This window comes from Prionailurus bengalensis, chromosome B4 (assembly GCF_016509475.1).
Source record: "Prionailurus bengalensis isolate Pbe53 chromosome B4, Fcat_Pben_1.1_paternal_pri, whole genome shotgun sequence".
Taxonomy (NCBI): Eukaryota; Metazoa; Chordata; class Mammalia; order Carnivora; family Felidae; genus Prionailurus; species Prionailurus bengalensis.
In genome coordinates, this window is record NC_057358.1 from 55,276,647 (window position 1) to 55,292,589 (window position 15,943).

General features: G+C 37.1%; 1 protein-coding gene across 4 annotated transcripts in view; it reads right to left on the bottom strand.

Annotated features, from left to right (window-relative positions):
* The window catches only part of ABCC9 (ATP binding cassette subfamily C member 9), a 130,535-nt gene that overhangs the window by 81,205 nt on the left and 33,387 nt on the right, over positions 1-15,943 (bottom strand). For all 4 annotated transcript variants that reach the window (XM_043563844.1, XM_043563846.1, XM_043563847.1 and 1 more), the window contains exons 13-15: positions 14,738-14,900; positions 10,067-10,107; positions 9,022-9,164 (exon numbers count right to left, since the gene is read on the bottom strand). In XM_043563844.1, coding sequence (XP_043419779.1) covers positions 9,022-9,164; positions 10,067-10,107; positions 14,738-14,900 — 347 coding nt within the window. The remainder of the gene's footprint in view (positions 1-9,021; positions 9,165-10,066; positions 10,108-14,737; positions 14,901-15,943) is intronic.

The window sequence follows — 15,943 nt, forward strand, 5'->3', positions numbered from 1 at the left end:
ATAAACAAGCATCTCCTTTACCAATTATCATGTTGAGTAAGTCACCTCTGAGAGTCATTTCTCAACACCAACTGGGAATTTAGCTCAGAGGAACAAACATCCTAACTAAAATGCCCAAGAATGATGGGCTCCCAGGACTGGGTACTTTCAGTGCTAAAACTAGAAAAGTATCAGAAAAATTAGAAACAATTTGTCACCCCCTTGAATTCAGTTAACTTTTTCGCACCTTTTTTTTTGCAATTCTGTTTCTTGTCAAAGCCAGTAGAGTTGAGTAGGAACTTGAAACAGAGAGGTTAAAAATAATAATGCCAATGAGGTAAGGACCTATTATTCTAATTATACAAATGAGGGGGAAATAAGTTATAGAGAAGTTAAGTAGCCTGCTTAAAAGAATTTAGCATATAACACACAGATCTGAGGTCCATGACCATTCTGCCATCTTGCTTCATTACACATATTTTTTGAACCTGGCAATAAGAGGGGCCTCTAGACAGTTGTTGCTCAGTATTGGCAAAGGACCAGAAGCATCAGCATCACCTAGAGCTTACCAGAGATTCTCTGGCCCCACCCGAAACCTACTGAATCAAAATACTCATTTTCACAAAGTCCTAAAGTGCTTCATAAGCACATTACAGCTCTAGAAGAGTGGTTTGCAAACATTCTTTATGATGGTCTTCTTGGGTAGGGCACGAGGATCCTTGGCCTGCCTAGGAGGCATTTTTTAAAACCACTGTTACAGAATCAGGAGCAAAAAGAAAGAACCAAATAAAACAATAACATGATTTGAAAGCATCCACCTATAAATAAAATAATATGCTAAAGAAAATTCTGTGAAGCTGCAGAGGAAAAGAAATGTTCCTTTTAGCATGCTAGGATGCTAAAAGTAGATACACTGGCTTGGCACATGCAGCATCAGCCACAGAGGAAATATTGCCTTTGGTAGGAAACTAAGAAAGATTTGAAACAAAAATTAATATTTTTTTCATTTAAGCTTGTAGTCAAGTGCCTCCAAATAGGTCTGCAAAGCTTGTGGTGTGTGTGTGTGTGTGTGTGTGTGTGTGTGTGTGTGACTAATAAAATGAAGAAAAGTAAATTTATCTCAGTCTGTTGCCTATCATCTTTAAGCCCGGTGGCATTGAATGCCAAAAAAAACCCTGCTTCTTTTCATTGGAAACATAAAGGTAAATAAAATCCATTGTGCTGGTCTAACTGTTAGCTTCCAAAATGCATTTACAGAGAACTAAGAAGGATAATTGTTGAAGAAGAATTTTGGCTGAATATACCACATTTTATTTATTTATTCATCCATTGATGGATATTTGGGTTGTTTCCAATTTATGGCTACTGTGAATAACGCTGTTGTGAACATGGGTGTGCAAATATGTATTCAAGTTCTTGCTGCTTTGAATTTTGGGGGGCATATACCCAAAGGTGGAATTGATGCATTGTATGGTGATTCTATATCTAATATTTTGAGGCACCATCATACTGTTTTCAATAGCACCTGCACCAGGGTTCTGGAATTCCTGACTCAATGTATTAGAGTTATGATAACAGGGATGAACCTTGAAGACATTATGCTAAGTAAAATAAGCCAGGCACAAAAAAGCCCTCACAAATACTGTATGATTCCACCTATATAAGGGACCTAGAATAGTCAAATTCATAGAGACTGAAACTCAGTTGTGGTTTCCAGGGCTTGGGAGGAGAGGCAAACAGGGAGTTATTTTTTGATGAGTAGAGATTCAAATGTAAGGAGCTGAAGAAATTCTGGAATGAACTGTGGTGATGGATGCACGGCAATGTGAACATACTTAATACGATAGAACTATACACATAAAATGGTTTAACTGGTAAATTTTATGTTATGTATACTTTACTGCTATTAAAAAAATTAATTTCAGACGCCTCAGAAAGAAAAAAAGAAAAAGGAAGAAAAGAAGGAAGAACGAGAAAAGAAGAGCTTTAGTTTGTGTACTTTCTTTAAGTCTTTGTCAGCAAATACTGACCACATAGAACTTAGAGAAAGATGCCTTAGAAATGCCTTATGAAATGGTAGTTTATAAATCTTAAATGTCAGCCTTTTCTTCTGTACTTTTTAAATTGAGGTATCATTGACATATAACGTTTATATTAGTTTCAGGTATACAACATAACGATTCGATACTTACATATATAGCCATCTGATCATCACAATGTCTAGTTAACATCGTCACCATACATAGTTAGGATTTTTTTTCTTGTGATAGGAACTTCTAAGATCTACCTTAGAAGTAGTAGTAAAAGATCTTCTTAACCTTAATAGATTTTAGTTGTCATTCTGTTCTTATATTTTGAAGAGTGGATTTTAGGGAGCACAGCTTTGCCATTCAAAAAAATACCTTTTAGGGGCGCCTGAGTGGCTCAGTTGGTTGAGCATCTGACTTTTGGTTTGGGCTCAGGTCATGATCTCATAGGTTTGTGAGATCCAGCCTTGAGTCAAGCTCCGAGCTGACAGCCTGGAGCCTGCTTGAGATTCTCTCTCTTCCTCTCTCTCTCTCTGCCCCTCCTCTACATACACACACACATACATGCGCGCGCACACACACACACACACACACGTGCTTGTGCTCTCTCTCAAAATAAATAAATAAATAAATAAATAAGCCTTTTTTTTTTTAAGAATACCTTTTAAACAATCAGACATTGTGTCTTTGCACACTAAGGAAGCCCAGAGACCAGGCTCATTTGCCTTTGTAACTATGTCTAGCTGTTCCTGGCATATATTGCTCAATGAATGCTCAATAAATCAAAGAAGGAATAAACCAATAATTCAGACATTTAAGTCAAGTCAGTTGATTCAATTCTCCATTTCACTTTTCTAGTAGACACACAAATCTTACTGAAGCTTTCATAAAATTAATGAGCCCCATTCTTGCTAAACATCAGAAAGCAGTGGTCTCTGAGTGTAACTGAGGCATGGAGAGAACCTTCTTTCCTCTCTGTAACACCTCACTTCGGAACTCCAATTACAATGAATATCAGAGGATCCCAAGATGAACACTTCTCTGAACCTCTCCTTCCTTTCCCCACCCCTGGCCCCATCATTCTAGGCTGAGGGTCCCTGGCAGTGCTGTTTTATAATTTTTTGTTATCGTCTATCTCTCCCATCACACCGTGAACTCCTTAAGAGCAAAGATTTTCATCTTTAGAATCTAGCCCAATGCCAAAAATACAACATAGTAATTTCTCAAGAAATGTCTGGTGAATGAATAAATGGGCAATACAAAAAGCATTTCTTATTCATATGAGGTCCTTTCAGAAATCACTGAAGCAAAGCAATTATGGAAAATTCAGGAATCCTGACCATGGGTGAAGTAATTCCCACCATGCTGCCAGAGTTATATATTAAAAATCCATTTCTCTCCTTAAAATAACAAATGGCACCCCTTTGCCTTCAGTGTCCTTAGATCATTTACAGGCTGATCAGGATCTCACTCTCCAGCTTCATCCCCTGCCACTTTGCATATTAGAAAGTTTCACCAATTACACTCAACTAAATTTAGTCCTCTGAATGTACCAAGAATTCTCACCTACTTACTCACCCCTTCACCGTGAATATGTTGTTCTCTCAGATTGAACATGTTTTCCCTTTTTCTTCAACTGATCGAGTCCTACCTATTCTTTAAGATCTTACTAAGGAACCACTAACTCTTTTAAATCTTCACTGACCAGACTGTCTGCCTTCTCTCTCAATGAGCTTTAGTGAGCCTTACATATGGGCCCATGGCATTCTGTGTAGAGCTCTGTAATAGCATAACACACCATATTGTACTTAGTTTCCCTTCTTGGTCTCTCCAACTGGACTGTGGGTTCCCTGCAGATTTCATTCTACCTTTCATCTTTGCAATTCCTAATACCTAGCAATGTACCTGAAGTATTAACGAATGCATGTGGACCCACAGAAGATATCTCTCTGAAGCACAAAGTGGGGATTAATAAAATGTGTGTAAATTAGTAAAACAGAAATGGGTAGAGTACCTAAAATATTTAGGCAATGTGCTGGGCACTCTTCATATACTATCTCATTTAATTATCTCAATTACCATAAGTATAAGCTATTGTGCTCATTTGATAAGTGAGGATGTTGAGCTACAAAGACACTAAATAACATGCTTGAAGTTGAACAATGTGTATTCTATGGCAGTACTAGGATTTGACAGCAGGTGTATTTGATACCAATTTCCTAGCTTTCCTCCACCATTTTTATAGTTCAGTGTTTTACTAATTTTTCATGTTTTTGGATAATTCATACAAGTATTTAAGGTTTTAGTTACACATGTCACTTTTTCACTTTTCAAGCTTCATTTTGGGTTTATAGATAAAGCTTGAGTACCTTGGACAGGTGCTATTAAGTTCACTGGGAATAAATTATTTTATACTGGCAATTGTGCGCTTTTCCTGTAGGAACTATGAAACTTTTGTAAACAGGGACAAGGTATGCATGCTCCATGATATGCATGATGATATGCATGTATGCATGCTCTATGATCAATATCAGTAACAATTTATTTGATCAAATGTAACTGTAGTGGACTAGCCAAGCTTACATTCCTTTCTGAGGTACATGAAAGAAAAGATACAGAGTTATTTTCCGACACAGCAAGGGATTGGTTTTACACATTTTTCTCTTAGCCAATAATATTTTTGTACATAGATATTGCATGATACATCAAATACCAGAAACCTAAACTGAAATTATTTATAAAGGATACAACATATCAAGTTATGTTCTCCTCCAGAAAAGCAAAAACACACAAATTATGTCCTTACAAATAAAGCAAAGTGGAAAAGTGAGGCAAGCATCCTGGAAAATCACTGTTACTCAAGTATTTTAATACTTTGTTTTATTTTATTATTATTTTTTAAATGTTTATTTATTTTTGATAGAGAAAGAAAGAGGGAGACAAAGGATCTGAAGCAGGCTCTGCACTGAGAACTGAGAGCCTGATGAAGGGCTCGAACTCACGAACCGTGAGATCACGACCTGAGCCAAAGTCAGATGCTTACCTGGCTGAGCCACCCAGACACTCCAAACTAACATTTGTATTTTTATTTTTTAATGTTTATCTATTTTTCAAAGAGAGAGAGCGCGCACGAGCAGGGGAGGCGTGATGGGGGGGAAGGGAACAGAGGATCTGAAATGGGCTTTGGGCTGACAGTAGCGAGCCCTGTGTGGGGCTCAAACTCACAAACCATGAGATTTCTACCTGTGCTGAAGCCCTAAGCTCAATCGACTGAGCCATCCAGGCACCCCCCAAACTAAACATTTTAAAAAGAAAGTGTAGAATTTTCATGTAGGAATGAATTTTACATGGCATGGAATTTTCCTACAATAGAGAAGTATGTAAGTCTCTTACAGGCATGTATAACATGAGTTTGGAAGTATGCTGTGCTCCATTCCAACCCGCTGAATTTCAGAATGTATTTAAGAATGCAGCAGAGAACTTATGACTTCCACGGTCCTGAACAGGAGGTTTCAAAATCAGCTCACCAAAGTCTCCAATTATAAACAGGCTGCTCAGCTCGTTGTGGGCCAACTGGCATCAAAGACAGGTCACGGGCTCCCAGGCACAGAAGAAAATGCCAAACCCAGTCAAAACTGGGAAAAAGCTCATTGGGGTTCCCAGAACCAGCACACAGGGGGGAAAAAGCCTGGCCTCCCCTGTTGGTCGGTCATCTCTGTAGGACCCACAAATCAACCACTGAGACTCATTTTAGAGAAGCAAGTGTTTATAAGCTGATTTTATTCGGCCTATGGCTTGGGAAATCTGGAGCTGAGCCTTGAAAACAGACTGGTCTTTATCAAACTGGCAAATGCCTTTCCCTGAGACATAACGAAGAAAGAGTGCTATGCAGAAATATATAGTGAATATTATCCACTCTCAACTTTACCGGGATTTACTACTGCAGGATTGTATACTACGAAGTGGGAAGGAACTCCTAGGTTTTTTGATGGGTTTTTTTTTTCTGTGTTTTTTTTTTTCAAATACACTCTTAAAGTCCTTTTGATGCTTGGTAACCTCCTGACTTCATAGAAGTTATCTGTTATAAGTTACCAACTAACTGTTTTCTATCCCCATTTGTGGTACAAAGTCAAATTCCAATTAAAAATGAAACCATGAGAGGGACAGCGATTAAATGGAGAAAATGAAAATAAGGACCAAAATAGCAGACTTTGGCCATTTATCAATTTTATTGTTTGAAGTAGCTTCCCTTCCAGAGCACTGCCTAATTTGGAAGTGGTGCTACAAAAATCAGTCAGTGTTCGGTACAACTGTTTCAGAGTCAGAACAGAAAGAAAAGAAAATGAGGCAGATGAGGCCAGAGGGAGTGATCTTTAAACTCTAACAGTTCCAGAATTGGTTACTAATGACACATCTTACAGAAGAGGATTATACTACTGTAACCAATCAGAACTTGAGTTTATAATAAGATAATGCATATGCATTTGAATGTTGTTTGGTATTAAGCCATTGTTAAACCAATATAAACTATTGCCTAAAACTGAAGATTCTGATATTTTAAGTATCAGATACCAGTTTTCTTAGTAATACATAGCCATTGGGAAAATTATCTCATTTAAAAGACCTTACAAGAAATGTTCAACATTTATATCAATGACAACACCAGGCGCCATATATTTAAGGCCTCCATTTTCCAATTTTTCTCAGTATTGCAATATCTTGACGTTTCTTTCAAAAGCCAGACATGATATGACTGTTTATGAAACATGCTGAGGTTTATAAGATCTTATACAATAAGCAAAATACTACTTTAAGACTTTCTTGCTTGTAATGCAGCATAAGATGCAGTAGATTGTGGCACAAACAGCATTATATGATATAGTTTGGTACCATACTTATACAATACAAGAAAAATTCTGGGAAATGGTCATTATCTTATCACATTTATTTTCATTGTTGTGCATTGTGGGGAACTGTAAATCTGAGACAAACTATACACTGGTTAAAAACACTGGAGAGCACATTTAAAATGAGAAAAATGTGGAGTGGTTTTGCAGAGTCTTTCCATTTGCAGAAGCCATGAGCCTTACTTAAATTTTTTTCCAGATTAAATTAAAATTAAAACAGTAACTATGGATTGATGGGAACACTGTCCATCACTGCTAGTGCAAATATAAACTGACAGAGCTTCACTGAGAAATATTATGGCCATTTTCATTAAAAAATCTTAAAAATGTGTACACCTTTTGACCTATCACTCTGTAAATGGAAAACAACATAGCAATATTCATTAAGGACCTTAAAAATATTCTTACTGTTTATACAATTGAACACCCCCCCAAAAAAAACTCCAAATAATCTAATGAAAAAAATGGGCGGAAGACATGAATATTCAGTTCACCAAAGAAGACCTACAGATGGCCAATAGGCACATGAAAAGATGCTCAACACCATTCATCATCAGGGAAATGCAAATCAAAATCACAATGGTATTATTATCTCAAAGTGTCAGAATGCCTGAAATCAAAAACACCATAAACAACAAGCGTTGGCGAGGATGTGGAGAAAAAGGAATCCTCTTCACTACTGGTGAGGATGCAAACTGGTGTAGCCACTGTGGAAGACAGTATGGAGGTTCCTCAAAAATTTAAAAATAGAACTACCCTACAAATCCAGTAATCCCACTACTGGGTATTTTCCCAAAGAATACAAAAACATTAATTCAAAGGGATATATGCACCCCTATGTTTACTGACGCATTATTTACAATAGATAAATGATGGAAGTATCCATCGATAGATGAATGGTTAAAGAAGATAGATAGATAGATAGATAGATAGATAGATAGATAGATATAAAGAGATATATACATACATATGCACACATACACAATGGAATATTATTCAGCCACAGAAAAGAATGAAATCTTGCCATTTGCAACAATGTGGATGGAGCTAGAAAGTATTATGCTAAGCAAAATAAGTCAGTAAGAGAAAGACAAATACCATATGACTTCACTCATACGTGGAATTTAGGAAACAAAACAAATGAACAAAGAAAAAAGAGACAAACTAAGAAACCGATTCTTAACTATATGGAACAAACTGATAGTGGGGAGGGGGAGGGGTGAAGCAGGTGAAGGGAGTTAAGAGTACACTTATCTTGATGGGCATTGAGTAATATATGGAATTATTGAATCACTATATTATATGCCTAAAACTAATATAACACCATATGATGACTATACCGGAATTAAAATAAAAACCTTTTTTTTTTTTTTTTAAATTTTTTTTTCAACGTTTTTATTTATTTTTGGGACAGAGAGAGACAGAGCATGAACGGGGGAGGGGCAGAGAGAGAGGGTGACACAGACTCGGAAACAGGCTCCAGGCTCCGAGCCATCAGCCCAGAGCCTGACGCGGGGCTCGAACTCACGGACCGTGAGATCGTGACCTGGCTGAAGTCGGACGCTTAACCGACTGCGCCACCCAGGCGCCCCATAAAATAAAAACCTTAATAAAAATTTTAAAATTATGCATACTGTTTAAACTAGTATCCCCACTTCTAGAAATCTGTCTTAAGAAAATAATCAGAGAAAAGTTTAAAGACAAAAACAGACATTTATCTCAGTGTTAGTTATATTATTTATGTTAGGTATAAAGTAGAAACATTCCAAATGCCCAATAAGGAAGTAATTGTTAAATAAATTAGAGTACAGGACTTCAAAACAATAGACTATCGCGGAGCCAATAAACATCATGATCTTAATGAAGAGAAAAAATAAAACCAGTAAGTGAAATAATGAATCAAAAGCTACATAAATTCAAAATTTTTACTTTAAAATCATAATTCTTTTCATCTAAAAATAGTTGTAAAAGACTGAAAAGTAGCATATTAACATTTTAACAATGGGCAGTGATTTGAATGTTGTTCTTTATACTTTTTCAAATTTACTACCATGAGCATATATTATTTCCATAATCAGGCAAAGAACTTCAGACATTCCAATGCATACCTTATGATGGCTTTGACTGCAAATCTGACCACTGTAGAGAGCAGGAACAGTGGGGTGACCAGGATATGAAAGAGAGACAGTGAAGCAAAGGCCTCTGCAGGTTTTAGATTGTTCCCGCTAGCATACGCGTGGGTAACAAACGTCTGTGCAAAGAAAGAAGTTCTTTAGAGAAAGTTGGAGAAAGTTTCACAAATGCTTACATTCAATTTTAGAAACCTAACATATTCTGCTACCCCAATATGTCCATTGCAAATATGAAAACAATTGCTTTATCCAAATTACTCCTGAGGAAAAATAATACTTGTTATTGGTAGAGTACATAATGGTTTACATGCCATCTTAGCAACAAACTTGTGAGAAAGGCAGAATAGATTCTATTTACAGATTAGGAAACTGACTTCTGTCAAATTACTGAGTAGGGGGAGTAACTGTGAAGTGAACCTAGGGTTCTTAACAACCAGTCAGGTTCTTTCCAAGCAATACTAAATTTTCTAAGAGCAAACTAAGGTATTCCATTGCTTTAGGGTCCCTATTGTGTATCTTTACTAAAATTGCCAACATTAGTGTTTGATGCAGATGTATTTACATTTCTAAATAAAATACGAGTTCCCAGGTTTGTCCTTTTAGTCTGAAATATAATGTAATCTTCTGGTTGTTGATCTAGCATGATTCTGATCTAAGAATGTCTTGGAACCAGGTTGTGGAGATTAGAACAGTTTAGGTCTCAACTACTGTTAATTTTGCTCCCGAGGGCACATTTGGCAATGTCTAGGGAGTGTTAATGGTCTCTAACTGGTAGAAGCCAGGGATGCTGCTACCCATCCCCAGGCAGAGGAAAGGCCCTAACAACAAAGACTTATCTGGGCCAAAAAGTTCATAGTGTCACAGTTGAGAAACCCTGGATTAGAACTATTACGATGGGGACTATAAAGAGAAAACTGGCAGAGGTGAAGTAATATATATTACCACCCACACATTCCTGCTCATGAATCATTTCTAAACACTGACTCTGTTCCATGTTCAAAAGCAAGAGAAAGTTTCTTACAGCAAGAACAGCTGCTATGGGGATTGCTGCGTTCATGAAGACTGTGGAGAGAAATCGAATATATTAGGTTCGTTCAACTATGAAACATTTTCAGTAACTTTAATGCAGCATCTATTATTACTTTAACTTCCCTTGAAGACAGAGAGGACCAAGTGCCTTTTGTCTGGAGTCCACAAAAGTTTCCCAGTTGGTATTTCCTTGTTTGCAGGTGTATGAGCTCCCCCCACATGAGTCTTAATCAGAAAATATTTTCTATTACTGAAAAGCTGTTTTTAATAAATTTTTATAAGCCGCAAAATTCAGATAAAATGCTCCTTTAGTGGTGCAAATTATTAGACTTTAACAAATGTGCATTCTTGAAGTATTCTCTGTCCGTATTTCACGTGGTCCACTAAACTAACTTAAATGTATGAAAATTAAGCTATTACACTGATAAAAAAAAGAATTTGACATCACTTCACATTCTGCCTTCAAAAGTGGTATTTATTTTCACGTATAGACCTTTTGCTTAACAAAACAACTCCATATCCTGAACCCTCCGCTAGTTTAAATGTCTCTCCAGAAACATATTGCACTAATACTTGATACACAGGATATGCATAACTGAAACAAAAACTCATAATTTAGGCTAAAATACTAGTATTTGGAGGTCACAGTAAAATTACAAAGTCAAATTGATAATTTGTAGTTATATTTTTTATAAACCATAGAAGTTTAGGGGCTGGGGGCTAAAAGATTAAGTGAATTACTAACAGAGTGAGAGCTAGAACCTAGTTTTCTTGACATGCAGGACAGAATCTACCCACAAATAAATCATCATCAGTCCTCATGATCCACTCTCATGAACTACCCTGACCGCTGAACACAGAATCAGATTGTGATTTTGCAGGTCCAGATGTGGCTTGGTTATCAAATCCAAATTCTTGTATAATACTGGGAATCCAAACACTGCTCTGTGTTTTATAACAGCACAGATGACGAGCCACATTTCTGCCTCCATCTTGTTTCTCAGGCTACTGTCACCCTGTTCTCTAAGTGTATTTCTTTCTTTTCCCCTCATCATTGTTTATAATTCATTTTACAGTCCGCATCTTTGAATAAGTAATCCCCCCTTAATGAGGAAGAGCAAGAACAACTGCTATTTGATTGAAAAAACATTTATACAGCAATCTGCACCGGGTACACGTAGCAGGTACCCTTCCTATGCCATTACAAAGATGAGAATGAGAAGCTCCAGGTCACACAGTAGGGATTCAAACCAATGAAGACTGCTTGCCACCACCTTGCTCTGCTGCTGACAAGTCACCATCATTGAGGTATGATAAAAGAGTGCTTTACATAGTTCTCATATTTAATGATTACAACTACCACACACAATAATAAGAAATCAGCTTAGGTGCTTAGGGTGTTAGGTGAGTAACATGCAAGATTCCAAACTAGGAGGTGATAGAGCTTGGATTTAAACTCAGATCTATTAAAGAGAAAAAAATTTAATACTGTCTTTTCGTCTTTTACCAATGGATTAAATCCATAAATAGCACATGACCATTTGGCAATGGAGACTGGGAAATTAATAGAATTTCTCTTCCCTTCAGATATTATCTCGACTGGCAAGAACACTGATTCACAAAAGCTGGATCTTCTGTTCTACTAGTGAGTGTTCTGTTTAACTGCTTTTCAATATTTTCAGATACCACTGATTGAGCACTTTTATGTTTCAGGTACTGTTCTAAACACTTTATCCACATTATCTTATTTAATTCCCCAAGATCCTCTTAATACTTCCCAGCTTCTTGATGAGAAAACTGAGATTTTACCAAAGACTGACCAAGACTGTAGAGCTGCCAAGTTGCTGAGGCAGTCTTTCATTTCAGGTCAGTTTGCCCTGTAAGACCCAACAGTAACCACTTTGTTAGACAGTTGACTTCCTTCTTTCATTATTTTTGTCTTCTTACGATGCTCTACAAATACTATTTATAAAATGTTTTTAACAGTTACTGAACAGTGTCACATTCACTGCCTCATTTGATTCTCACAATATACCTGTGATAAGGATTTATTATTATTACACCATTTAAAAATTTTTTTTAATGTTTATTTTTAAGAAAGAGAGAGAGAGACAGACAGACAGACAGAGTGCGAGTGGGGGTAGGGCAGAGACAGAGGGAAACACAGAATCTAAAGCAGGCTCTGAGTTGTCAGCACAGAACCCAATGTGGGGCTCAAACCCACTAATCAGTGAGATCATGACCTGAGCTGAAGTCGGACACTTAACAGACTGAGACACCCAGGTGCTCCTACACCAATTTTTAGATGAGGAAACTGAGGGATGGAGGTTGGTGAGCACCAGACTATTTGCCAGGTGCTTGGTATGAGGTAATGAGTATGAAGCACTTGACCTCGTGCCTGAAATAGAATCAACAACTCAGTCAACATGTACAGCATTCATTATTTTAATCTTTACTACAGTCCTACATGGTAGGTATTATTATCATCTCACTGTCCAGATGAAAAATATTGAGGCTTGGAAGACATAACTAACTTGGTCAAAGTCATACTGCTATGAGACGGCAGAGTTGAGATATATAGCCAGTTCTATGCATCAACCATAATTCAAGCTCCTAATCACCAAGAATACTGTATTTAACCATATCATAAAACTTGGGGGTGCCTGCGTAGCTCAGTCGGCTAAGCACCTGTCTCTTGGTTTCAGCTCAGGTCATGATCTCACAGTTTGTGAGTTTGAGCCCCATGTCAGGCTCTGGTTAACAGCATGGAATCTGCTTGGAATATTCTCTCTCTCTGCCCCTTCCCACTTGTGCTCTCTCTGTCTCTCTTAAAATAAATAAACTTAAAAAAAACTTAAAAATGGTTCAACTGGAATTTTACACCATTGACTCAAGAATTCCTGCTGCCTATAATATACACATGCTTCTGCATTTTTACTTTCATGATCTGTTGTTTTTCTCCCCTGTGATGGCCTCTTCCGTCCTCTCCTTTTGTATCTGGCATTCAAAAAACAACCCAAATCTCATGTCTGGAGACAGGCAAACTGGATTAACAACCCAACTCTGCCATTTAGTAAGTACATGATGTAAGAGAATTTCAGGTTACTTAAACTCTCTCCACTTCCATCTTTTAATATATAAAACAGAGTTAACAGTGGAATCTAAATTATTGGAATGTTGGGAGGATTAAATGGGATGATATGTATAAAGCCACTTATGCCAATAATTGGCTGGCTATCTCAATGTATTTTTATTATTGTCATTATTTTTGGCTGCAGCCATCCTTCTCATGAGTATTTCAGTCTATTGAAAAAAGGAACGTATTGTCAGGGTCAGCAGCTTTGAGTACTATTATATAAACAAGTGGATATCAATCATTTCATCTTCTAGTATTTTGACACCATATTAGCAGTGGTGCAGAGCTGGAAGATAAATCTCCTTCCCATTTCATTTCTAATGCATCAGGCATTAGGGCTAGAATAAATGAGCTATATAAACCAAATATTTTCTCTAAATTTATTTCACAAATGAAGTATTTGTAATGTCTAAGAACTAAGTTAGTTTAGAATTTGAGAGGAAACAATGTATAAATCTCCAAAACTTTAATTTGTTCAAGGTCTTGGGAACAATAGAGATAAGCAAAACTGACACATAAACCAAATCAAATGTCGGTGGTAGTAGTTCAGCTAAATTTTTGAATAAGTAAGAAATGTACTAACATAAACTAATTATTCTTGAGAGTACTCAGTGTCACTCTGGGGGAAAAAAAACAATTTTTTAAATGATTGCTTTATAAAAATTAGAGTTGAAGATAAAAATGCTCCATGTTTAAAAGTTCTTGAAAATGTATTGGAAAAGAGGGTTTTATATGAATGTAATTTGGCTTCTTTTACTTGGAAGCATTGACATTTTTTTCGTCGATTTTCAAAAATAGCATTCTAAGTATAATTTTCAAGAAAATATAATATCATAAGCTTCCAGAGATATAGGTAAGACAACTGCAGATAATTTTTGAGGATCTTTGGGGATAAGAAGGTCAATAATAATACAGTCAAATCAACTTAAATAAATAAATTTTTACTGGAAACCTATTCATCCCAACTGTAAATGGTGATGATTTCAATAACAGGTACTGTACTCATCCCATCCCATTTTACAGATGAAAAAAAAACAAGAATTTCAGATGTAAAGTAATATGACAAAAACACACATCTTGTAACGAATCAAATTTAGGTCTACCTGACTCTAAGCCTATGCTAACTCTGTTCTTTTTTTTTTTTTTTTTTTTTCTTCAACGTTTTTATTTATTTTTGGGACAGAGAGAGACACAGCATGAATGGGGGAGGGGCAGAGAGAGAGGGAGACACAGAATCGGAAACAGGCTCCAGGCTCTGAGCCATCAGCCCAGAGCCTGACGCGGGGCTCGAACTCACGGACCGCGAGATCGTGACCTGGCTGAAGTCGGACGCTTAACCGACTGCGCCACCCAGGTGCCCCGCTGTTCTTTAAATTTAAATAGACTCATGTGGCTAGTGGCCTACTGAACAGCACACATGTGGAAAATAAATGGGCTTCTTCTGATGAGTAGAATGTCTCAGTGATCACCACTTAAGCTGAATAGACCACATGTTTTTTGGTGGTCCTTCTCGCCATGGCAACTTACTGGAGAGTGATGTATAAAGTGCAAAGGTTTTGAGACTGGATAGTTCTTTCATTCTTGTTTCTTCTACACTTTTACAAAAGATGTGCTCCCAGGCATACAACTTTAGAAGTTTGATGCCTTTCAATATTTCGTTTGTTTTCTTCAGTCTCTCAGTAGAATAATCCTATAAAACAAAGAAATAGAAAATAATGCACGCTGCATCCAAGTGACTCAAACAGGCAGGACCATATATATAACAGACAGGGATGGACCAGATCTTGATTTCTGCCTGGCTCTGCCACTGATTATGGCTTTGAGATCCCCGGGAGAAGGGGTCAAATCCTCTGTGCTTCCACCTCCGGGTGTAAAATGAAGAGTTGAATGAAATGGCTTCCAATTTCTTTCCACCTAAAACCTCTCACGCTCCTGTTACTTTGAGTTAAATAAAAGCAGTTTATTAAGTCTCACGTGATTTCCTTGAATAATGTCTGCAGATAGTAATTATAAACATTTATGGAAATGATACAGAGACTTCCAATGCTTCCTTCTAACATCAAACTTGTTTTATTTTCTTTTCAGCACTATCACTCATACTTAGAAGAAGAGAAAACAATGAATGTAAGAAAAGTTAGTTTGCTTCTTATTTGGGAATGTCAGGGTTGTGTATGCTCACACTGTGTGTGTTCACATTGTGTCTTCATAATACACTTTGTGATACCAAGGCTATTCCCTTTAACTTTGAGAGCTTTCCACATACTTCTTCATAAGCTCTTGTTTAAGGACAAAATTAGATTTACTGATTACTAACAGTTTGGGTTGAGTGTAAAGAGATTTTTAGCAGTTACAAGAGCCACAATTTACTCAACCATTGCAATTTCCACCACCACCAGATACTAGAATTTCTAGTAAGGTACATTATGACCTATGAACTATCAAAAGGAGCAGTGCAAGTGGCCAAAAGGCAGATAGGAGGGAGCAAAAGTAGCAAATGGCTTGGTTTTTATTCACCTTCTGGTCTCTACAGGGTCTTAGATGCCTATCACATGATTGTTACATGAGTAAATGAGTACAGTATGACCAGCTAAATGAAAGACGGATGTTTGAGGAAAGTCCTATCTTCACTTTGTGCTCCTCTTCCTCACCTCTCTGTATTCATGTCCTAAAGTAAAGACGGGTAGATGGCTCAGACGGAAATAATGAGTAACGTCACCAGAAGCAGCAGAAAAA